General features: G+C 40.6%; 3 protein-coding genes across 5 annotated transcripts in view; all 3 read left to right on the forward strand.

The window, feature by feature from the left end:
- Nucleotides 1–5,092: 5,092 nt before the first annotated feature.
- On the forward strand, nucleotides 5,093–7,087 carry LOC308120174 (homeobox protein Hox-B3-like; the record flags this gene model as incomplete). The annotated part of the gene is made up of 2 exons (XM_080480617.1): nucleotides 5,093–5,537; nucleotides 6,528–7,087. The coding sequence occupies 2 exons, from the start codon at nucleotides 5,093–5,095 to the stop codon at nucleotides 7,085–7,087; spliced, it is 1,005 nt and encodes a 334-aa protein (XP_080336743.1).
- Nucleotides 7,088–8,619: 1,532 nt separating this feature from the next.
- hoxb1b (homeobox B1b) lies at nucleotides 8,620–9,678 on the forward strand (the record flags this gene model as incomplete). Its single annotated transcript, XM_080480629.1, has 2 exons — nucleotides 8,620–9,175; nucleotides 9,371–9,678. 2 exons carry the CDS (start codon nucleotides 8,620–8,622, stop codon nucleotides 9,676–9,678), a joined length of 864 nt encoding a protein of 287 aa, XP_080336755.1.
- A 13,468-nt stretch (nucleotides 9,679–23,146) lies between these two features.
- Nucleotides 23,147–25,688, forward strand: part of skap1 (src kinase associated phosphoprotein 1) — a 42,306-nt gene continuing 39,764 nt past the window's right edge. Inside the window, exons 1-3 of one of the 3 annotated variants that reach the window (XM_080478059.1) lie at nucleotides 23,147–23,511; nucleotides 24,550–24,655; nucleotides 25,253–25,278. In XM_080478059.1, the coding sequence (XP_080334185.1) occupies nucleotides 23,472–23,511; nucleotides 24,550–24,655; nucleotides 25,253–25,278 (172 nt within the window). In that variant the 5' untranslated portion in view covers nucleotides 23,147–23,471. The remainder of the gene's footprint in view (nucleotides 23,512–24,549; nucleotides 24,656–25,252; nucleotides 25,279–25,688) is intronic. The other 2 variants (XR_013935893.1, XM_080478060.1) reach the window with 2 other exon arrangements.

Consider the following 25,688-nt stretch of genomic DNA (forward strand, 5'->3'; position numbering starts at 1 on the left):
CCCCCCCCCCCCCCCCACACACACACACACACACACACACACCTACACACTCATATATCAGAGCACGTTTATTTTACTTAAACAGCACACTTATTGCTGATTTTCTTTGTATTTTTATGGCACTTTTTATGGGCCATCAGCGAGAGTTATGGGCCATATGCACCATGTTACCAGTTTATAGGTACGCCACCTGTGTATCCTCCAGTACAGTACTTGAGTACCATTTTGAGCTACTTGAGTATTTTCTCCTTCTGTCACCTCATTATTGAGACGCGTTTCATTGCCCCTTGTTCATCTGAGATTAACAGCAAACGACATGTGCAGCAAATTAATATTTATTAAACCTAATTTCATAGGACAAGATAATAAAAATCTTTATTGATATTTGTTGAAGCTGAACCAAAACTCCTGCATCCACTTAAGCACATCGCAGGCTGTAAATGTGCACGTGTAACTCTGAATACATGACTTTTAACTGGCAAAGTAATGAAGTTACTTTTGCAGGAAGATCCTCTAGACGGACATACTAACACACAGGAGGACATTTCACACACAAATTACAGCCCCCATTGATAAAAACGTGTCTAATTGAAAGGACATTTCCAGAGCTTGGAGCCATTCTTATTGGATTCATCAGGTGTGAGATCCTTTATCTGTTAAGCCATTTCCTGTGCTTGTAAATGTATTTTTCACTCTCTATATTTCATCACAAAAAGCCATTTATACTCCAAATAATTAAATATCATGTGCAAAACTACAGACTTTTTGCATTATACAAAACCATTGTGACTGCATTCAACCTGAATAGATAGAGCAGCAACATAGAAAATCAGTCTGCTTCGTATCAGTGCTTTATGAAAGACCAAAAGTTAATGTGCCAAGACATTTATCCACAGATTGGGGTAATAATTCATTTTATGTGCTTGATTATGTGTTTTTTCTCTCTGATTTTTACCCACTGTCCATATTTTATCTCAAGCAACAACATTTGCTGTTGATATTTGAATATTTGGAAAGAGACTGATAATACTTTTTCTTGTTTATTTCAACTTTCAGACTGATTTTTAACCTGAATAGATGGAGCAACAACCGAGGGCAGAGCCCGCTTTTGTCAACACATCAATACTTTATATTTCTTAAAGACACAAATGTGCAAACACTGGACAAAAGAGCAAAATAAATTACTGTCATTTCTGTACTTTACACACATTGCTGCTCATACTCATACTTTTTGCCATAAAAACTTCACAGACTTTTCCAACAAGCAACAAATTCCTGTTGCCTCCCTGGTACAAATCCATCTAATTCTATTCCTGTTGCAAAAATTCTTCATAAAAACTTCCTGGCCTCTAGGATGCATCACAGATCAGATGATGTTTACCAGCAAGTACTTTGGACTCCTGCTTGCCTTTAACTTTACTTGTTTAAAGTTTGCAAACAAGCATCATAAGTACAGATATGCTTAAGAGCTTGAGAAGTTTCCTTGCAAATTAATATTGTCAACCACGCCCCCCCCCCCCCCCCCCCAGCCCCAAAAGTTGTACACATTGATATTTTGTATTGACATTACATTTGAGCCTTGACTTGTTGTAAAGTTTGCCTACAAGCATGTGTACAGTGGAATTTAGTTTTCCACCTCTGTATAAAATTGCTTTGTCTTCCAAGGGTTCCAGAAGTGTTGCATTAAACCGTATGAGTGCTCAGTTTGTTTGCGTGTACATTTTAAGGCTGCAGTGGCATTAAATACATCGATCTATTTTTCCTAATGGAAAAACTAGTTTAAATTGAATCCTTGAAAAAAAAAAAAACAACCTCGGTGTGATGCATCACAGATCAAGGGTCTCCATTTGCATGAATTAGTGCTTCTTAGTTAAATATTATCTTTAAAAGCCAATCAAGGCGATCGAGCTAAAACGTGTAGATGAGAGATCAAAGCGCCGCTGATCGATCCGCCTTCAATGTCCAAAACCTGAATCCTGCTCAGGCCTGATCACAGCATCCACCTCTCACTGACCGCTGCCTGCCTTAAAACCATCTGATCACTCATTTAAATTAGAGGAGCGAGAGGGAGAGAGAAAAAAAAAAATCTCATTACATCAAAGAAGATGTAATGCATCTGGTATGTGAGTGTGTGGAAACTAAACACTGAGTGATGAATCGCGTCTCTGGCGTGGCTCCTAAAGCGTGCATGTTTGGATTTATTGCTCCAGAGCTGGACGGCTTCCCGGGATTTTTTCAGCAGAACAAAGCTGTGGCTGCCCCAAGTGTGATTTCTGGGCACCGAGTGTGACCTGAATGCATCAGAGTGAAATGACAAAATCTGGAATCTTTTGGCTGGTTTTAACGCCGATGGTGATGGTGGGAGGCGTCGTCTTAACAGGCCATTTTCCTTATCTAAATCCACTTAAAACGAAGCTGAGTGCCAAAAATATGTCAGCTCTGTTTGCCCTCCGCTGAGCCCCCCCTCGACCCTCCCTTAGATGTTTTTGGATTTTCATTTTCCTCTAATTGCCGCGAGGATGTAGCCAATTTGCCATATAGAAATGCGTAAAAACGCTTTTCCTGACTTTATCGCGGGACCATTATCATATATGAAACTGAGCTTGCATGATCAGCAGAACGGGCTTTCTTTTCTCTCTCTCACACACACACCCCCACACCCCCACACACACCAACACTGTGTGCAGAAATGCTGTAGCAGGGCGGTTTGAGCTGCAGGAACAGTGTCCAGTCCGCTCCAGCCGCCTGCAGCCGCACCACGCAGCGCGTTACGCACCGGCTGCAGCCGCTCGGGATTATCTCGCTGCAGGGTCCAGAGTATCCTGAGCCGGGGAGGCTTTCCTGAACAGGTGAGAGGAGCCATGTGTTTGTGTGAGGATTTGGTGGATGGATGTGTGCTGGCTGTGGAGGTGAGGCGGCAGAGCTGCTGTCGCTGCGCCGCGGACGCACAGAGCGGGTTATGTGTCTTTATGATTTACGAGCGTGACTCCAGCCGCGGTTCAACCAGAGTTCATAAAGCTGCATGCCTCCACACTTCTTCTCACACTCACTGCTCTTTTTCTCTCTGCACCCTCTGCAATAATCTCATGAGGACTGACGTCCGTTTGAGATTATTGCAAAAATGTCATTGTTTATCCTGGATTTTGCGTTTTTGTTTTGCATATGGAAAGAAAAATATTATCAACAGAACACAATAACTGACTGGAGGCTTTTCTTTCTCAACAACCACAAAGGCCATAATGTAATATCAAGAAAACAGAAACAAATTAATATCTAGTCTCTCTTAATCCCATCGATGCTTCTGTAAATTAAGATATGGTCATTCCATGTGTTTATATTTTCCTGAGAACCCATGTGATCCAAACAAAAGGCTCCCTCAGTATAAATGAGGAACACTCGTTTTACACTCTGAAAACATTCAAGAAGGGAATCATGAGGGGAGGGAGAAGAGGTGTGGGACCCCCCCCTCCCAAAAGAAAAAAAAAGAAAGAAAGAATAACACACTGCTTGTTGACTGTTTTTAATTCTTCGAAGGTCAAATAACGACCCTTTAATGTGTTGAAACTTATCATTTGTAGTTACAGGAAGCTCTTTGGTGTTTATGTAATTTAAATCTATTTCTTTTTAATATAAAGACATAGTTACAAGGGGGGCAAGGAGGCCTGGACACCCCCTGCCAGATTCCTCACACTACAAAAACTATCAATCATTTTTACCCATTCAGTGGTAAAGTAATGCACATTTTCTCTGTTAGAATTTTTATTCACAATTTATTTACAATTTGAATCGTAATCTGCGCAAAGAACCTGAGATGACATGAGCAGTGCAGGATGTCTGACCCCTCCCCTTTGAAAATCCTATTTACTGGACTTCCTTTCAGTATAAGCTTGTTGATAATTTTGAAAATTTAAACATTTTCAATAATGATTGTTTATGCATATATGAAACGTTAAGATGAACACATTTTGCGTAAAGACAGAATTAACAACAGCCCCCTCCTAATTCTATTCCTAAATTTATCATGTAAACATTACTGATAGACTATTTGAAATTAAATATACAATAATTCAAGTTTTTTTTCTTTACGAAAAATGGGGGGGGGGGGGGGGTGTACAAACCTGCTTTCCTGGAAAACTACTGTCCCATTTTATATATGATTTGCAAAATAGAATGATAAAAATTAAAAATTAAATAATTGTAATTTATGATATATATATATATATATATATATATATATACGCTATTTACTGAAATGGCATCAATTTAAAGATAAACTGATTTGGTTATGGGTAGGTGACATTTAATATATATTGCTTGTGTTTTCTACTAATTTAAAGATTTAAAGACAAAATAATTGCATTTTTTTTTACAGCGGTTATTCGTACAAAGAAATCCGTCTTACTCAAAATTGTAATGAATTAGTTATTTTACTACAGTCATTAACTATGATTTTAAAGCAACTTATTGTCAAAATGAATTAATTTGAATGTAAACCTGCATAAAGAAACAGACAGGAGTCACAGGAGGAGGAACAGGAGAGGCTGGACTTCTCTTCCTTGATAACATTATTTAGCTGTTTTGTGCCCCCCTGTTTCATGGCATGTTTTCCTGTCGATTATTTCCAATCTAATAATTTAAAAGAATAATAAACGTATTTTTCTTTGTTCCTTACTATTATGAAGAACATCAACATTTGGTAAAGACGCAGTCAGAAATCAAGAATACATTATTGGAGTCTTAATATATATTTTTGTGATTTCTTTTTTGGTTTCTGTCCATATTGACAGAGACCCAGCTTGAATATTCGTGCTGCTTGCATCAGTGAATGACACAATAAAAAGATAACGAGTGGCAGTGAGGCTTTGCCTCTTAAGATCGAATAAACATAGAAGTCTAATTGAATTTCTGCACAGCTTTTACAGGACTGTCGTCTCTCTGTGTGTTTTTATTCCACAACAAACGCTTTCTTTCGGCCTCTCTGGCCTGGAGAGGCTTGGCTATTCATGTCAGCGCACTATTGAGTTGATAAGATGGATCATTGAGTCTCCTCCCTGATTCTGTCTCCGTCTTTCTTCTCCCTCTGGATCCTCTCATGCAGGCCAGAGGCGCTCGGCTCTCTGGAAACCTGCCATGTGACATTTGGCTGCCGGCTCCGCCAGAAGGTCAAAGGGGCCCCGGCGCACATTTCATGGAGATGCAGAAAACCAGCGCAACGACTCACGACCTCCGCCATCGCGCTCCCGGCCTCCTCCACCTCCAGCAGCACCTCCAGAACCCCCTCCAGCACGCCCAGCAGCAGCAGCAGCAGCAGCAGCAGCAGCAGCGCTTCTGCAGCACCTCCCTGGACTCTGTCGGTGTCGGGGGGTTTGGCTGCGCTCCGGCTCAGGCGCACCAGCAGCAGCAGCAACAGCAGGCGGAGGAGGAGTTTTCCAGGAGGTCTAAACAGCAAAGCCTCAAGTTTACCCCGACCAAAAAAATCTTCCCTTGGATGAAAGAGTCCAGACACACACAGCAGAAAGCCGGCAGGAGGATCGCAGGTCTGTATGACGTGAAGCAGCAAATGGAGCTTTTTCATTTACTCTCCCTGTAACGAGCTCCAGTGGCTGCAGTTCATTACGGATCTTAGATTTCCTCCTTTTCGGGTTCAAAGGGTCAGTTAGCTATTAATTAAGCTGCAGGCCGTGAGGGAGGAGGCCTGGGCTCACTGGCTGAGCATATTTAAAGAGAATAAAGACGAAAAACAATAACATTAGTTGGCTTTTGACCCTGAAACTTCACAGAAAAATTCTTACATTTACAACTATACAACACACAGGCACAGAAACGAACCCAACAAAATTATAAAACTGACATTCAAGCCAAACACCAGTTTTAGAAACATTTTCATTTAAAATGTAAATGTTTTGCTGATTTGATTATGATAAACTGCTAAAAAAAAAATTGTTTTTTTGTTTTTGTTCTATCTGACCACAAATCATAGGTGAATCTTTTTATATGTACCGATGACATCGAGGAAATGTGATTGATTAGGAAAGAGGAAAAAAGAGGAAAACATCCACTATTGGTGTTATTTTTCCAGTGTCTGGAAAAATAACATCTAAGTGGAATACTTAAAAATAGTCTCAAATTTGCTCAAATAAGATAATTATTTTACATTATGAATAGTGTATTCAATTAGTTGTTGTGGTTTATTTTTTAATCCACATCTTTCTGGGTTATTATGTTATTATTGATATGTGTGCTCATTGGTTTATTTTTTTAATCATGTAACAAAAATTGGTTTATTCTTCTTATCATTACGCAACTCCTTTAATATTGTCAATAAACAGATAAAATAGTCACAAAAGGTTAATGGTTGATGCTGACTCTGTGGAAGTGAGGCTTCATGTGAATGAGCTTCATAATAAAAAAGAATGGGTCATTGTAAAAACAAACAAAAACATATAGTGTATATTTGGTGCGTAAGATTACATACAGTGTTTGCAACTCGTTCAGATTTCCTTCCGTTTGTCACGTTGTCTCCACAGACTGCACAGTCGCTGAGAAGTGTCCAAGCGCGAGCCCGGCCTCCAAGCGGACGCGCACAGCGTACACGAGCGCGCAACTAGTGGAGCTGGAGAAGGAGTTTCACTTCAGCCGGTACCTGTGCCGGCCGAGGCGCGTGGAGATGGCTGGCCTGCTCAACCTCCACGAGCGGCAGATCAAGATCTGGTTTCAGAACCGGAGGATGAAGCAGAAGAAAGACGAGAGAGTCCAGGGCCTCACCTCCACCACCACCACCTCCTCCTGCTGCTCGCCCCAGTCCTCCCCCTCCGCCCCGGGAAGCCCCACTCTGTCGAGTCTGGGTTATGTCCATCTGGGAGGGGATTACCAGCCGGCCTCTCCTCGGCACAAGCCCCAGCAGCAGCAGCCGGCGTACCCTGCAGAATACCCCAAATACCCGGCTCCGTGCGTCACGCAGTTTGACGCACAGTTCAACACGCACAGCCCAGCAATCGGAGAATTGGAGCTGAGCGGCTCCTACTTCTCACAGAGCTGCTTTCCTCAGGACAGAATCATGCAGGCTCCAAAACTGACGCATCTGTAGCAGGAAGTTCTGTTAAAACCTGGACTGTCCAAAAAACTAAACATGAACAAGCACACCACTCTCTTGACTCAGTGCATGAATTCAAATCTTTTTATTCAACTGATAATTCCATATGTATTGAAAAGTTTATTTAGTGGTTTCTTCTTAATCATTTAGCCTGATGTGTTGACTTTTGGCCTCCTTCAAATTACTTGTGAGCGTCTTAAATTAAAATGTAAGCTGTTTTTAAGCCAATACAAATAAACATTTATATTTTGACATTTCAAATCAGTCTTAAACCTACACAGAAAGTGTAAAACCAGAAAACCAGTTGGTGAAAAATCCTTTGCGACACTTTTAGAACGTTGCAAACAATAAAAAAAAAAAATGCATATCTGGTCTTGAAACAAATCTAATTAACTCAAATTTTTACTTAATTCAAGGGTTATATCGCGTGAGAGTGGTAATTATAATGTTGCTTTTGGAAAGGTTTAACATGATAGTTTCAGTGTTGTTAGCTCTCAAGCAGGAAATGGAATCCGAAAAAAAACGCCTGCACGGTTTTTAAACTCGTCTTTTGTTCTTTTTATGGGTCAAACAAGCTGTCAGTCTTTAAAAAGAGGCATGATGGATCACTGAAGTCACTACGCTGCAGCGTTTCTCTCCGCAGCAGTCATCTGTTGGGTTGTGTGTCTGTAATACGACATCACTCCCTATGACCAGGCTCACACTTAGCCTGTCGACATTAAGCATATTTAATGGTTTTACGCATAATGTGGTTTACGAATTATGCGTAATGAAAGCGCGACAAACTATAAAAACCTCGGCCAAAACATACCTAAAAACCATAAATTATGATTACAATCAAATATCGAAAGGCTTAAAAGACAAATTAGAAACAGAAGTCAAACTGAAACCAAAATCCACGACTGGCATTGTTACTTTGAAGCTAAGATTATTTAAAATACATTTCAGGAGAACAAAACTGTAATCAATTCAAAAAAACTAAATGGAAAAACACTCATCCATTGACTAAACATACAGTACAGTAAGCCTAAAGTATGGAAGAATTTTGATCTGTACGAAGCACTTTTTTGCTGCTATTTTAAGATATTGATATAAGTATTCTAACAAGTAGTCATAACGATAATACAACCATGTTATTTATTTATTTATTTATTTATCTATTTATTGCGAGGTTTATTTGATTTTTAGTCATTAATTAGTGATGTTTCGCTCGTCTCACGCTGCAGGCTGAAAATGTGTCCTGATGTTTGTGTTCTTATCAGATGGATGAGCGAGTTTGATTGAAGCGTTTGTCATGTAAATGCGAGCCGTTTGATGGACGAGAGCGCAGACTTGACAGAGTGCTGCAGGTCCTTAGCCATTGGCGTGTAGAGGGTCACATGGTGTGTCAGGAAGGTGATATGAGGGTGGAAGGCAGTTTTACAGCTTTGACATACTACCTAGAAGGCTTAGGGGCAAAGGGAGCACCGATTAATGACCGCTCGGTCTTGATCAGTTCTTGAGCAAACAGCAGGCCGGGCTCCAGGATGAGCTCCTATCTAGATTACCCCGTGTGCAACCGAGGAGCCAATATCTTCAGTGCCAAGGCCGGATACCATAATCTGAACCATGGATACGCGTCGTCCAACTCGTGCGCAACAAGTGATACGTACGCAACGGACGGTCGCCTTGTGGCCCCCTCGGCCTCTGGCCCCCACCAGACTCCGACCCTCCCGCTGCACCACCAGCCACACTTGGATGTGCAGTTTGCAGCACCGGGGAGCTCCATGTACGCCTCCCCTCTGGAGTACGGACATCACCAGTACGGCCTCGCTTCAGAGCAGGACCGGAGCTTTATTCACAGTCAGGTTTCACCTCTCGGGACAAACATGGCTCCCTACACCGGGGACAGCTGCGGGGCCGGGGCCGCGGCGGGAGGCCAGTATCTGCACTTTGGCAGCGGGGATCAGAGGCAGCAGGAGTATCCAGAGAGCATTTACACGAGGTTACCGCCGCAGTGCAAGGAAAGGGATTTGGAGCATGTGGAGGAAACGTCTAAAACCTTCGACTGGATGAAGGTGAAGAGGAATCCCCCCAAAACAGGTTTGTTTCTATTGAAATCACTCCTGTACATTGTGCGTAAACACTGCGTAAAACCCACGTCTTTCAGATTGCTCTGAAAACAAATTGGAATCTAATATTTTCCTCAATGTCACATTTTTTCATCATCATATCTCAGGTGTCCCCCATTCCCCCTCCCTCCATCATCCATTCATGCATTTCTCACCCCTCCCGCAGCCATCGTGTCGGAGTTCGGGGTTCCCGGCCAGCACAACGTGATCCGCACCAACTTCACCACCAAACAGCTGACGGAGCTGGAGAAGGAGTTCCACTTCAACAAGTACCTGACGCGGGCGCGACGGGTGGAGGTGGCGGCCAGCCTGGAGCTCAACGAGACGCAGGTGAAGATCTGGTTCCAGAACCGTAGGATGAAGCAAAAGAAGCGGGAGAAGCTGGGTGGCCTCCTGCACAACACCCCCGCACCTGTGGAGAAAGTGGCCGGCTCAGATTCGGCCTCTCCGCAGGGAAAAGGAGAAAAACTGTGAAGCATGATCAGACTGGATAAAAAGAAAAAAAAAAAAAAAAAGGTGGAGGCCTGAAACGTTTGTTTTTTTGCACCATTCCAGAGAAAGAAAAAAAAATGCTTGTGGACTTGTCAAGTATACAGGGTTGGTTAATGTCTGTGTCTGCTTATGTGTTTATATTACATTAAGTGCTGAAGTAGATGCAGAAGAAAACGTTTTTAAATGATATGTTGTGTTTTTGATCCACCTATCATGAGGCCACACTGTTTTTTGTGTTGGAGCACTGACTCTGTGTCATTGTTTGCACTATTTATTTACAGGGTATTTTCCAACAGTTGTTGAGATGATTTAGTTTAATAAAGTGTATAAAATAATGAAAAATTGCTGTGATTTCTTTGCATGTGAAAGAGAAAATCAGCATCCATGAGTTAATTCAAGTTTTGGACCCCAAATTAATTTTAATTATTAAATCTCTGCGTGGCCTTTTAAACTTCCAAGTTATTTACTTCCATTAATAGTCTCACCAAAGTTCCCTTGCATAATGTGACAAGCGGAATCTTTCACAACACATGGGGTGGGTCCCAGCTGACCTTTTCACCTCGAAATACCTCTGGGGGCTCTAAACATGACAACAAACTCCAGGGAGGCAGGTCTCACCCCCAGTTTCTGCTCGGATACAGCTGACACAGGTCACCACAGAAATCTGCTTCAATTATATATCATTTACAGTAACATTTATTATGTTAAACACTATCTTGGTGGGTCATTCAGCATCTCTGAGCTCATTCTGCCCTCACCTTCCTCCAAACCCTTGCCGGACCTGACCACCTAGTTTCTTGTGATGCTGAAGGGGCAGCAGTTTCAATATTTGCACTGGGTGTTAGGTTTGCACACAGTTCCTGTCCCGACAGCACTGGCCTGTTGTTGCCCTTTTTCTCCCCCAAAGCCGAGGTTCACACAGAGTTCAGGCACAAATGAATGCAGAGGCAATCTGTCAAGACACCAGTGATGCTCGGAGAAATAAACACTGTCCCCCTCACACCTCCTGATTCTCACAGGTATTGCTTTTAATATTGAGAATTATGAAGATGTCGGGCATTTTTGGTCGAACTTTAATCTTTTTAAGGTATCTGAAAAACACATTTTTGGGGAATGAAAATCAGCCATCATTCGAAGCATATCTGCACGAGTGTGCACTTTCCTCACAACGAGATTAAGTACTAATACACATCCACAAATAGAAGTTACAGTTGAAATAGCATACAACACATTACTGTAGATTAGAAAAAGGTGGAGAGGTTTGTTGTCATGCATTTCCCCCTACAAGCCAGCAGCCTCCTCTTCGGATGAGTCACAAGGCCAAGGACCGAGGAGGTGACAATCGATAAGGTGAATAGTGACAGATCCAACAACAAAAAAAGGAAAACAAGTGTGGGACTTCATTCCAGAAGTGTGATCCCTGCCATCTCTGTAGGTAATACCTCAGCGCTCCCAGCGGGCTCTCCATCTGGAGGTGTCAGAGTCTGTGCTGCAGCCAACGCGGCGGAGACAGATGTTCAGCCGGGGGAGAGGAGGAGGATGTTTTTCACCTTCAGATCACCAGCACTCGCCTCTGCCTTCTGCCGGGGAATGTAGGGCAAAAGGAGAAGATCAGACAAGGGCACAACGGACACAAAGAGGCAGGAGGGAAGAGCTCTTTCAAGTCAGGAGAATACAATCAAATGGATACGACTGAGGCCTCATCAAGATAACTCAAGTGTTAATTCTTAATCATAGACATGAACCCTTTATTTCATATTCTGATACTGCTGATAAGTTTGGCATGTGTACTTCTCATAAGAACAGCTCGGAGACTGTGTATGATAGAAAACTGTCAGAAATCAGATGCAGTGGAGCTTTGAGAGCATGTAACCACTAAAGTGGCCGTCAGGGCTCGACCAGCGTGTCGCATATATGCAACAGGAAGTTCAGCTACTCCGGATTCTTCCTACAATCCAAAACCTTGAGTTTGAGGTTTTTTAATGACTCTAAAATTGCCCCATAGGTGTGAAGGTGAGTTTGTGTGTGCATGTGCGTGTGTGTGTGTGTGTGTGTGTGTGTGTGTGTGTGTGTGTGTGTGTGTGTGTGTGTGTGAGTGTGTTTGTTTGCCCTCTGATGGCCTGGAGACCTGGCCAGGGTGTGTCCTGTCTTCGATCTCATTCAGCTGGGATAAGCTCCAGTACGCACAGCGACCCTGAATCAGAAGACGGACAGACTGATGAATCAGTCCCTTGAACTAACTTGGAGGAAAACATGCCTTGCTAAAAGAAAGTTGCAAATCATAACGGCATCGCAATACTTCTCTCAAAATTCATCATTCAATCCTCAATTTACAATCAATAAACACTAACAAACGTCCATTTGATCAAATATGGTGCCTTGTCCAGTAGAGGGTTAATAGATGGAGCATGATCTTCCTCTTTCTCCTCTGATATCTCTTCCACGCTCTGGCGAATGGATGACAACCCCCCTATCTGAGATCCACTAAAAGAAAAGCTATATCAAAAAGTACCATAATAGAAAACTATTAAAGAGCAACTTTATGAGCTGGTTTCCATTGATTTTCTGCATTTCAATGCTCTTTCATTTTACCTAGATTGATGGGATTCATTTTGATTTTATGTTTCTAGAATTGTGAAAATCATTTTCCAAGATAACTTGAGCTTTTATTCTTCTTCAGTGTGTCATGTGTTTTTGACATTACTGAGAAACTCATGTTACAAGTGTGTGACACGCTGTTGAATCTTGTCTGTGATTGAAAAAAGGATTTAGAGGAAGTCCTTTTGAAATGTTTAGATATCATGAACAGTCTGCAAAGTGTGGTTATGAGACGTACACGTGCCAGATTTTGTTTGTGACGAGTGAAAAGGCGAGCAGATTTCACGACAGATTAATCGACAGGGTGGCTTCAGGTTGAACAAAACATTTCATGACATTATCTTGCAAACAGCGGCCTCTTGAAGCTCTTCATATATGATGCCTGACCTGGAGAAGTAAGATCATAATGAGACTGACACGGTCACTCAATCACACAAAAATCCTCATAATTCATAAAAAATGCGGAAACATGTCCTTTCTTATGAAGATTACCACGTTTATTGATTGTTTACAAGCATTGCAGGTTTGCAGATGCAGAAGAAACAATTGCATCATGATATTTAGAATGCAGAGATTACTTCGTTACACATATTACACATCCATTGAATTCCCTGTACACTTTGTCAAATCTTGTGAGCAAAACGAGCTGCCCTTTTTTCTAAGCCGCCCAAGATTGAAAGTGGAAGCTGCCATGCAACGTGGATCACCACCGGGAGAGACCTGGGGTTCACTTTGGCACGTGGTCTGGGCTCCAGAGCCCGGACTCAAACCGGGTTCAGGGTTACTGTGAGGCGAAATCACTTCACCAGCCGATACTCCGCCATATTTGATCTCCAATCAGGGATTATTTTTTTTAATAACAAGTTGCCCTTTGTTCAACTCGGTATCCATGAAATAGCTTTCAGGTTCAGAAAGGTTGCTGAGGAATTGTTTAAAGGAAAAACAAGCGACTATGTGATGGATTATATTTCTGTCGTTTTTTGTAGGAAATATGTTTGGATGTATGTAAAGAGCTCGTCTTCCTTTGTTGTGCCACTGAGCCTCTTTAAAGCCCAGTCTGGGAGATTCTTGACAACCATCCCCCATCCGAGTCAGGCTCAATTGGATCTGGAAGCGCCGGCCGACCTGAAGCTCTCGTCTCCTGGGTCCCCTCCCTACGACTGCATCCCTCTCTCTTCTCCATCAGCATAGTAACTGAGAGAGACAAGTGACTTGGCCTGGGTTAACATCTTAATACTCCCCGGGATTGCCTCCAGGATCCAAATGGCTACCCCTAATAGTTTTCCTCCTCTGTGTGCCTGTCAGGCCGCCAGGACTGTACGCCGTAAGAAAAACAAGACCAGCTGAGAGGCAGAGTAACGAAGCAGCACAATGAAATAATGAGGGGTGGTGAGGAAGAATAGAGCGCACGCCGTGAAAGGGTTTAGGGGTGAAGATAGCGGAGTAAAGAGATGCTGAAGTGACGCCCGATACTTTGCATGGGGAGGCGGTACACTTGAAATTAAACCAGCTCCTTCCTTCAGGAGCCAGAACTCAATCAGTGTCACGTCACATGGTTCAAAGCGGCCAATTCGAGGCTGCCAGGAGGCTGAGAAATGCAAGGTGACAGTTCATTTTACCAGTGACAGTGTGTCGGTCTCGCTTGCTGGTTCCCCAGTCAATTCCCAGCGAGCAGTGAAGGTTGCTGGAGACAGACAGCAGCTACCCCCCTCCCTGCTGCTCCTCTGCCTCACCACCACCACCGCTCTCTCATCGACCCCGCTCTGCTTTGTATTCCAATTAACTGGACAGAGGGAGAGGCGGCAGTGTGCAGGATCACAAGCGAAGGCAGACACATTCTTCTGGCGTCCTTCCAGTCTCTCAATCCCACCACTATCAATAGTGCTGTGCTTCCCCTTCTCCCGTCCCCTTCCCTTCTTCTCGGCTTATGACAAGGGCCAGTTGTTCCAGGGGGATAATTCATGGATTCTTCTTTAACAACCGCCTCTAGGGACAATGTCTCTGTAATGAAAAATAGGTCCCTCTCACACATTCATATATCACATGTAATAGAGGTGTGTAATCACTCAGTCGAGTAGACGCGCTACTAGCTGTAACTGCTACCCTTAACAGACACCTCAAATAATGCTGAATTAATATTTTGAAATGGCTCATATATCCTAACATAATACAATTTGAATGATTTTCTATTCAATGCTCTCAGGGGTAACATTGATTTGAGAACAAGCTGAGGTAACTCCGCGAGTCAGTCAATGCGAGGCTGACTGAAGGTTGTGGATTTAGCGCAACACATTTGCTCCTCTGTCTTTTGTGTCCTCAATCTATCATCACCTTTTTTTTCCTCCTTTAACTTTGCCGACACCGAAGTCCTCCCCCCCCCCCCCACACACACACACACTGACATGTGTTTGAGCAATGGGTGGGTTGGGAATACAATGATGCCGAGGATATCCGAAAAGTAAACTAGCTCTTTTTATCTCCTCCAGCAACACAAACATTTACAACAAACCCTCAAGAATCACACCAAACATCTTTTTTTTTTTTTTAATTAAGAGTTTGAATATGCAGTGGCGTGTTTAAATCAGGGATCAATCTGAGCTACAACATGAGATTAGGGCTTTTGTAAAAGGTGACAGAGTGATTGATAGCAAGAGTTTGGAATTTAACGACTTTTCCAAATGACTTTTTGGTGATTTCAAATCTGTCTGACACTGAAAAAGTCCCAAAAACCTGACATTTCTTTAGCAATTCAAGCTACAAAATCTGTATAAACAAAGGCAAACACATTATGAATTATTTACACTAATCCAGCTGCAAACACAGATGTGTTTTAAAGATAAACCAATGTTTTAATACATCAGTCAGGTCATATAGAGAGCTATTTTCCCTCTTATTGTTTCCCAAATCAAATAAATTGGATCTCACATCTTTGAGAGAAGAAAACGTTTTATCACTATGGACAAACCTTTAACAATCAAATAAAAACTTTGTTTTAAATGTAAAACCTGAAGTAAGTCTGGATATATTCAATTTAGTGCCTTGTTTGAGCTCCAGCTTGAGATTTTCTTTGTTTGGTGAAAGCTGCTAAATAGGTTAATGAGAGTGATTTCTAAATCTTGCTGTATTTTCTCTGTGTTTTCATAAAACTTTGTCCTGGAAAATGTCCTGAACACACATGTTTGTGGACATCAATGTTAATGAACTGAGAAAAGGACTGTAATTGAAGCTGTTTATAACAGTCAGGAAAAAAAAAAAATTTCTGAACATTTTAGGCAACGTTTTGACGTCACTGGGTCAATATTGGGTGATCAGTTTGGAAGATAAGCTCCAAAATGTGCAATATTACAGTTAAAGACATAGTGGACCATCAGTGGGTATTCTATTCAAGCTGACTCAAGACACAATATTGCATCGGTAAAGGAAAACACTGGATCATACCTTGAAATATAATTCAGGTTCTGTTTGACACTGTTTTCCCTCTTTTTATTTACAAAAGGGTAAAAGAGTAAAGAGTCAAAGTGTTAAAAACAGTCTTGAGAAGTTTAAATTAGGGCGTTATTTGAGCTCCAACTTCAGATATTTGCTTTTGTGAAGTGGTTTATAGCAATATTTTTAAAATAAGATTGATTTGATGATATCTAACATGAACACTCTGCCTTTTTTTGTGTAATTTCTGAGGATTTTTACTTGGATAAAGATAATTATCAAAATTTTTTTGGGGTGAAATGAAGATTCCTGGCAATATCACAGGCTGATGAAGGAATTATTCAGAAGCTCAGTGTTTAATTACATGACACAGATCAGATAATTAAATATGAGATCATTTGCAGAACAGCAGCTAAAGTAGTTTTGTTGCACAATGAGTTGTTGTATTTTATGTCTACATCTGGCAGCGCACCATCACAATGAGAGTCGGCACCATAATGAGTTAATTCCACCACAGGAAAGGAAGGAGGTTTGCTGCAATTAGGTGAAAAAATAGATGCATTTATTAGTACCAGCTTCCCAAATTGGCCTGAACAGTTGGGAGAATTGAGCAATTCTAAGTTGGAATACATTTTCCAGGGTGGAAAAACAACAAACTTTTAACCCTTAACAGGTTTCTTTTTTAATTAAAATTTTTTTTAAGATAATAAAGTGAATGTAACATTCTTAATAATGTATTTGCACTTTTTTGTATCGAAATAAATTCAAACAACTGGTGTCATTTTGCTGGTCGAGATCAAATTGACCTTCATGTGACCTTTGAACTGAAGTAAATTTGACACTTAAGATATCGACTGACAGAAACTAATTGAACCAGAGAGAAGTTGAAGACTCTGTCGGAAGATGACACAAACAATGGAAAAAAATGAGAAAAACATTAAATAATGAAAAGAAATTCCACGAAAACATGCCAAATGTCCTGTTAATTACTTAAATCTATCAAAGGGAGCTTTACAAGGGAGCTATTACAAAAGTACTTGTTGTTTTCTCAGTGTCGCCACAAGTGAGCCTACTTTATCTAACCTTATCCCATTATATGGCACTCACGAGAATACTTAAAGGTGGACAATTTACAAACTACTTTGAGGGTATTTAAAGGGTCACTTTTAAAGCCACAAAATCGTGATAAAATATGTGTTAAAGCTGCAAAGGACGTTGACACAACCCATACCACGGTCTCACAATGTGTTATCTGTTATTCACGAAGGAAAAAAGCTAAACAGGACTGTGATCAAACACTGTACCAACCATATTGAATCGCACTTTCAAAAAGCCTCAATCAGGTGACCTTGTCCACTAACTCGAGTTAAGAGTAGCTCCTCCAAGGCAAATGAGTAAATCAAACCAGTGCTCACGTCCATATGTGAGAAGTTTGAAATAGAAGTATTGAGCTTTTTCATTCCAACACATCTGTAAAAGACAGGCGTGGCTGCAGCCGTTCCCGGAGAATGCATTGTGGTGTGTGTGTGTTTGTGTGTGTGTTTGTGTGTGTGTTTGCAGGGCATCACACACTCAAACGCAGCACCTTGGTGCCTCGAAGTCCCTCCCGCATCTCTCTCTCACTTTCCTGCTTGCTCTATCAGATCAGAGAGACCTGCCGTCCCTCCCCGCACCGCAATGCAAATGAGAAGGAATGTGCTGATAAAAGGCCAGATCCAAAAGATGAGAGGGCAGAGGGAGGACAGAGGCAGCCAAATGCCACAGGGAGGAGGGAGGAGGGGGGTGAGGGATGGTGGAGGAGTCAGTGTTGGTAGTAGCGGGAGATCATAGCCCTTGCTCCCCCTCAGCGGCGTTTGATACAGGGCCTTTGTCGCTCTTTCAGCAGTGCATTGTTGGGTGGTGTAATCCCCGTCGGATTACAAAGGGCTTCCCTTTTCATATGGGGCTCACCCAGCAGGCAGGTGGCTGCGGCTCTGTGGAGCTGTCAAGGGGAGGGACCCTCTTTTCCAAGGGAGGGGACCCCAGTTCCTCTTACCTTCACAGGGGCTTTTTGCTGGGAGGCCAGTCAGGCCCAGGTCAGCGTGGGGACAAACCTGACGTGGAACTCAACTCGCTTTGACCCTGCAGCTTCCCCGGAGAGAGGTGACAGGGAAGGAGACCACATCTGTCGGGGACATACTGGAAAGAAAATAACGCCAATATGAGATTATCGCCTCAGTGAATCTTTCAAATTGTGATACAAGCTGGAACTATTCATTAGGCAAGTGACCAGAACTCACAATGAAGAGCTAATAATAATCACAGAAGCCATGAAAAATGAAATCAGTGCAGATTGTGTCAAAAAACAATTGTTAATATTGATAAAGCCTGACACTTTGATTTGAAACTTCTCATTTATTAACCTAAACAGCCGTGTGTTTTTCCCTCTTTCCTTGGAGAAGCACCTCTTACTGATTGATGCCATCATTTAGAATATATCATCAAATATGAACGATCAGGACAGTATAGTAATCACAGTGCCTATAGAACAAGTGAGTATACACATCGGGGGCTGCTTTGCAACCTTGTATTGAAATAACAGATTAAACTGTTGGACAGAATAGTAGAGGTACAGGTTGTAAAAATCCCATTTTTCAACCGTTCAATCTTAAAATACCTATAATCTTGCCCAGCGTTACCCTTTCACCCCACATTTTATTAGAAACAAGAAATAACAAATATAGGAGTTGACGTTATGTTTTTGTAACTTCTAAAAGTCCTGGGTAAAGATTCACCTTGAGAAAAAGTCTCAGGGGTTGAAATTTCCCACTTTGAAGTATTTTTGCGAACGCCCTCGAAAGGGTTAACCCTAACCCTAACCCTGTCAAGATGAAATAAAGGACATTTCTTAAGATAATTACCAAATACAATCACTTCTATTTGACTTTGTAATAGAAAGATGTTATTTGACATGTTGTATGTATTTTTCCCATTTAATACTTTTGACCTATTTTTCTATTGTTTCCATCCATTTCTCACAGTGTCTTTAGCTTAATTTTGATCGGTTCTCTCTGGATCAATTAGTTTTTATATAGATTTTAAGGTCACGTGCATCCCAAGAGGTATGAGTACATTATACGTATACCCCTTTTAATAAAAAAAAAAAAAAAAAAAACAGTGATCCAAGTTAACTTTGTAAAAGACAAATAAGTGGAATTTCGACATTATTCCGTCTAATGAGTTTAAACATTTTAACATCAGTCCAACGATTGATTGAAATCTGGTTAATTCATTCGACATGAGCATCGCTGATTGAACTTTGCTTACTTGATGGCTTCTGTTGTGCTCTTTCAGTATAACAGGATCAATAAGACCATGTTGGGCTCCAACACTGTTTCTATCAGTAACAGTGATTCCACTGCTGCTGCTTCCTCTGTGTGTGTGTGTGTGTGTGTGTGTGTGTGTGTGTGTGGGTGTGTGTGTGTGCCCAGTCCAGTCCATCCCGTTGCCTCTACTGGTAATCTAAACCATCCATCCTTGCCCTGTCAGATATGGTGAGAGACCAATTTAGTGATGCTGCATTCATGTGTTGTCAGAAAGATCCTAATTAGTTTTTCAGTTTCAATCAAAGAAGCATGAAAGTGGTAAATTCACACAGTGAGGGGGAGAATTTCTGAAACCCTGCCTGACAAGACGTGCAGCTCACTCTGAAGATTATTTTCAACCATTTAGAAATGGAGGGTTTAGATATTTCTGGTAAAATGCCAACAGCTATTCATATTCTTATCTTTGACACAAGACAGTTTTATTACACTGGGTTTCTATTATCCTTTGTTATTATTCATTGTGAAACATCACTTTAATGCATGGAGGGATGACTGAATGAGCCTATTGTGCACATCCTCCAGGGACCAGAGACTGACACAGTCCAAATATGTCACAAATTTAAGATGGAAAAAGAAATAAATACACACAATTAAATTCTGCCAGTGAGATGCTAAATACCTGCAACAAAACACAAAACACATACAGGAAACCACAAGGAAATGCAAAATCACCCCAACCCCAGGCCCCAAAAGACAAATACACAAAATAATAACTGTAAAACAGTATAAAACAACCATAACAAAAGATGCAAAACTAACACAAAGACTGATAGCGAGAGAGGAAGAGAAAGAGAGAAAACCACAAGATAAAATGACCAGAACCGAATAATAATAATAAAAAAAAACTAAATAGCATTAAGATCCAAAATTATAACCAAGAGACAGGACAACTGGAACTATGGAAGCTAAGTTTGTTTGGCCTACTGCCACCTGCTTGATTGTGACAGCCATGAATTGCACAGGTGTTCACCATCATAGTAAATTAAATTAAATTGCCCAGTTTTCTAAATTCACTCATGAACAAGCCTGCACACACCAGCTATCTCTGTTTGTTTGCCCTCAACAATGGCAGCAGGATTGTACCTGAACGCATCATGTGCACAAAACCTGCATGCAGGCCAGTAAAGCATCGTTGACATTGTTGCAAGCACTAAGTTGAAAAAGGTAAGAAGATTAAAGAAAAGCTGTAATAAAATGTATAAATCCAGGGACAGTTTAACTTACGAGTTTTGATTTTTGTGCGTTTACCATGAGCCCTTGAACGCACCATGGAGGGAACGTTCTGGAAAGACTGAATCGCTGATCTGAATGAAATAAAGCCATCTAAAAACGACGCGTTCGAATCCAGAGTCGATTAGAAAAACCTTAAATTATTAAAGGTTAAAGCGATGGGTAAGTTAAAAAGTTAAAGTGAACGGTAAGTTAAGATAGCTCGGCTCAATGTTGTTTCTCAGTAACTTTCCATGGTTAGCATGAAGCTAATGAATGCTAGCTTGTTAGCACATACTTAAAGGGAATTTGGGGATTTAAACTTTACATTTCTACGTTTACAGTCATTTTCGCCTCCAAATACAATGTGTCGCTTTATGATAAATTGAAAACAAAACCCTTCCATTATTTAAATTGTTAGTTAATAAGTTGTTACTATAATATTCCCTATAAATGATGCCTAAGTATTTTTTATTTAAAATACTTAGCCATCACTTTAGGTACTAGTAAATTTATTTTAATGGTACCTTTATTTATTTTTATTATTTATTTTAAAAGTGTCTTCGAAATCATGCAGTTTAACTCAAGTATTATTTACACCATGTAATCTACTTTCCAATTTATATTGTCAAACTGCCTAACATTTCAATTTATTTATAGTTGTGTAATTATTATATAGTACTAGTGCTTTATTTAAGTTTGACAAATGAGCTTTTAAATATTCCTCTTTGAATGAATCAAATGCAAGTTTTAGAAAAAGCCTATGGCTATTCTTGTATGTTATTTGTAATGGATTATAAATTTATAATTTAGATAATAGAATGGTATGGTCTCAGGAGAGGATTATAGAAGTTTAGGCTCATCCACCAGAAGATTGAAGCACCCAAACAGCAATGCGAAAGACACAAAAATGTACAGTTTGGGGTTGTTTTGCTTCTTTTCAAGGATGATTTGAACACAGAAGTTTACATGTCACGTCAATTACGCAACATGGTGGATTCAGTACTTGTTTAAACTTTTAAATAATCAATTGACAGCTTTGCTCTTGTTTAACCTGTGAACTTGCTTAAATACTGAGTGATTTTTAGTCAAATAAGTGTTTCGATGGCACAACATTGTTATATTTGTAATTTGTATGTATTAAATATATAGTTCTCTGAGTGATTAGCAACCGGTCCTGCCTGCCTTCACTCATATTCAGCTCTATTACCCTGAGACCCGAAAGTGGATAAAGCAGGAGATGGCTGCATGGTATGTTTAAGATATACTGTTATACTTGGATAGTATTGAATGTGAAATATGTTAACTGTATCACAGTAACGTCTATTTAGACTGCATATGTAGTTTAACAGTGGGCGAATCCCGGTCCTCGAGGGCCACATTCCTGCACGGTTTCTGTACCCTCACTTCAACACACCTGGTAGTAATGGATATCTCGTTATCAGGCTTCCTACAGAGCTTCATTATGATGCATTCATTAAATTCAGGTTTGTTGGAACAGGACAATATTGGAAACATGTTTAACTGTACCCCCCCACAGGACCAGGAATGCCCATCCTTTTATTATCATACTATTTAAATATAATTTCAACACTTTTAAACATAATGCACATTCGCTGTAGTTCGTAGCATTACTGCCAACTAGCATTTCTGTTCTTCACAGTGATCTTTATTATTCGAGTGTGAGATTAAAGAAATTAAAGGAGACTTTGTAGTTATGAGGCTATGTTTACACATACCTGGGTATTTACAAAAATGTGATGTTTCTCTGTGTTTCAGCTTTCAATCACCACAAATGATGATTTTGAAAAGCCCTGCGTGTCCATTTGCATCTAAAGAGGGGTTACAATTGGTGATGTTGTGTTTTTTTCCAGGATTATAATTGGCCATCATAGCTTCATGCGTCTCGTTATACTGCGCCCTACAGGTTTGGCATGCTCATGGTAGCTCTAAACCAGGGGTACATCCGAAAAGTCCCTCCTATCTCCTTATCTATGGACTTTAGCTTAACCAAGTGAATGATGTCACAGGTTTAAGGAAAGGTGTTAGAAGGCTTCCTAAAGGAGATAGTGAAAGGCGATCACGGTGGTGTGGCAGTCGGACCGCACTTTCAATTGGTGACGTCATAATAATGCGACAACGGCGCAAGTTAGTGACGTCTGCCGTGGTGGGGAAAGAACTACAAGTTTTCTAAAATGGACTACAAAAAGCGCATTTGGGTTTTAGATGATTTAATGTTGTTCAAGGCAGATTATTGCTTTGGTAACTTACATGAGCTGCTCCGTTTTTCCGACATCTTGAGTTTCCCTGAACGCTCGGATGAGCGGGTCCCTTTAAATGTTGTTGCCGGAAGGAATTGTGGGGCAGCATGAGCTCGCCTCCTTTGCTAAAGGAAGCATCAGTGGTTCCTAAGCTAAAGGAGGCTCTAAAGGAAGCCACGAGCCTCCTTTCCTTTGCCTGTTGAGAATTCGGACAGTCCTTATCATGGCCGCCACACAAAACACTTCCGGGTTAAGGAAAAATCGATAGATAAGGAGATAGGAGGGACAATTCGGACGTACCCCAGGTGTATATGTGGTCAGTGTAAATGAAGATTTTTTTTTTTTTAAATGTAGGGGGGTAAATTTTTGTTTTTAGAAAAACCTACTGACATGTAAATAAGCCCTGAGATCAAGTTAATAACTGATCTGGTTAAAGCAATAAGGATATGAAAAAAACACAAAACCAAAAAACAACACACCAGATGTGGCTGTAGGTTTTCTGAGGTTGACTTCCTTTAACCTTTCTTTTGCTAAAATGTACGTGACCTCAATCCCTCACTGCTGAACCTAACTGTGCAGCACTGTGAGCACACAGAGGGGGTTTTCTCACGTCAGTCAAACCTTCATCAGAGTGCAGAGGAAGTTGTGCTTGTGCACCTGCTCCTCCCCATTTGGTGCAAATGTAGATGCATGCACTGAAGTTGAGTTTCATTTCAAAAGGACACACGTGGTTCGATGGCTTGCCAGTTGATCTTCTGAGTGTGTTAGCACTGGTTCTTGTGTGCCAGTCTTGTGTTTCTGCCATGGAACTGTAAAGGATATGACAGAAGCTGGGAAAACCAAAGTTTGAAGGCAAAAAAACTCCAGATAAGTCATCGAATTGCAGCGTGTCAGGTTGCACTGCTGAAAACCAGAAATGGGGTCAATCCCGAGTGACATCAGGAGACTTTTGGATGGTAAAATATTTATTTTTTGTTGCTGGTACATCTTACTTTACACATTCTTAGTCGTATATTGTCTATATTTTCTTTGTATTATGTCTTGCAATTGAAAACAGCATATCAATGTAAATATAGTGTAAGTACACACATATTTCAACAGAATGTAAGCTAAAATACAGCAGTTTTACAGTCATGATGACACAAGAACAGCTGCCCCAAAAAAATGTGCATTGTCAAATGAACTGCAAAAACAGTGTACCATAAAACTAGTCATTTCTCCCCTTTATTTTCATACACAATAAACTGTTAGCAGCAGAATGATAACCTGGCACTTGCCACATTTGCATGTGCTTCCAGGCCAGTGAACACGCGTTTGAAAAGGAGATTTGCATGTGTCAGTATATTTATGTAATATCAGAGAGGCTACATAAAGAAATTAAACCAGATAAGTGATGTGACCTGACCTGTTTTGGCTTTGCTATCAGGAAGATGGGACCCACAATGTTCTCTGTAACGTCAGTGTGACTTGAAATCCAGTTAGCTTTTAGAGAAATGAGTTTTGACAACAGTATCTGTCTTTCTAAGGTCAAAACTGGAAAATAACAAAAGGATGTGTATAGTTTTAGGAATACAGTACAATGGTGAAATTAAAACGAACTAATTGGGCAGATGCTGCAATTCTTGGAAGGCAATTGTTATATTATTTAGAGTATGAGGAAATATTGAGGAAGTAATTTTAGAATACAGGTTCTCAGTTATTCACATTATTCTTTTAAACTTTTGACTTGAGGTTCTCTCCATATTACATCCCAATAAAATTGCAAATCTAGAGTAGCTGAAAGCTGTTTTTGTAAGGTTTTTTGGTTTGTGTACATTTTAGGACAATCAATCGTATTTCCAACTCATTTAATCGATTTGATGTCTCTTTAAATATGATCGCATGGTTGTTTTTGTAAAATAAACTTTCAACACTTCAGATTTAGAAGTTTTGAAAATTTGTGAGCAGTTGTAAGCACAAAATCTTACTGTTTCCAAACGTTTTGTCCTCCTCAGACTGTGAGATGTTTGTATCTGAGATCCTTCAAGATGAAAACCTGAGTGAAGAAGTTGAAGAGACCCGGCAAGTCCTGCTGAATAACTTCAGGGTTGTCTACAGCAGGTAGGATTCTAGCTCCAAAAACAAAGACACAAAAAGCTGTTTTGCTGCTGAAGCGGTGCAATGTAACTTCACCACACCATTATCCATGTTTTCTGTTAATACCATGAGCAAAATACCTATAATTGTAGCTGTAATTGCCTTAAACACAGTTTTCAAAATCACATTTGAAGGAGCTCATTTCGTCTAATCGTGTCACCTTCAGAAGTCCAGACACAAAGCAACGCTTGCTCTTATTGTTATATTAGAAGTTTTTAAAGCTCTGTTGTTGTAATCTGTTGTTGATTGGGATCATTTCATTAGAATGTGTTGTAATTTCCAAGCATGAGCTCAAAATTCTGACAAGAAGTGTAATAGTTACTCCGGAAGCTGTGTTGTCTGTGCTGCACGTTGAGCAAGACAATAGTTCAGATGCAGAATTATTTCCTGCACATAAGACCACAAAACTTGTGGTTGGTTGTAGTCCTCTGTGCAGGAAACACTTACTCAATTTGAGAAGTGAACACTAAAAACTGAGGTGCTCTAAACCAGAAAGACTATTGAAAAGTTTGCAAATCATGCAGGCAAATGTTGATTGTGTCTTTATCTGGATTTTTACAGGAACCCTCAGGAATTCCCCTCAAGATGTAAGTGAAATCCATCGTCACATTTTACTTAATATACACAAGTGATGTTGACTGATTTGGGTCTTTCTTTCCCAAAAATGTGGACCCTTTCATCAAGTGTAAACAGAAAGAAGTTGCTGGTATATAAGTCATACTGGAGCAATATTTGAACCAAATTTTTGCTAAAATTGATGACTTACTTTTTAGAATTTTTGCTCATTATCCATCATTTATATCTGCTTGATCTATATTAAGATGACAGAAGCCAGCAACATCTAAAAGGCATCATGGCTCAGAATTTGCATCTCATTGCTTTTTTTAATTGACCTTTTTACATAATGTCCGTTTATATTGAGTGTTGTGTTTGTCAGAGGTGCACTTATGTGTCCATCAGTGTTTCACATAATACTCAACATGAGTAAATGACTAGT

This window comes from Lipophrys pholis (assembly GCF_963383615.2).
Source record: "Lipophrys pholis genome assembly, chromosome: 1".
Taxonomy (NCBI): Eukaryota; Metazoa; Chordata; class Actinopteri; order Blenniiformes; family Blenniidae; genus Lipophrys; species Lipophrys pholis.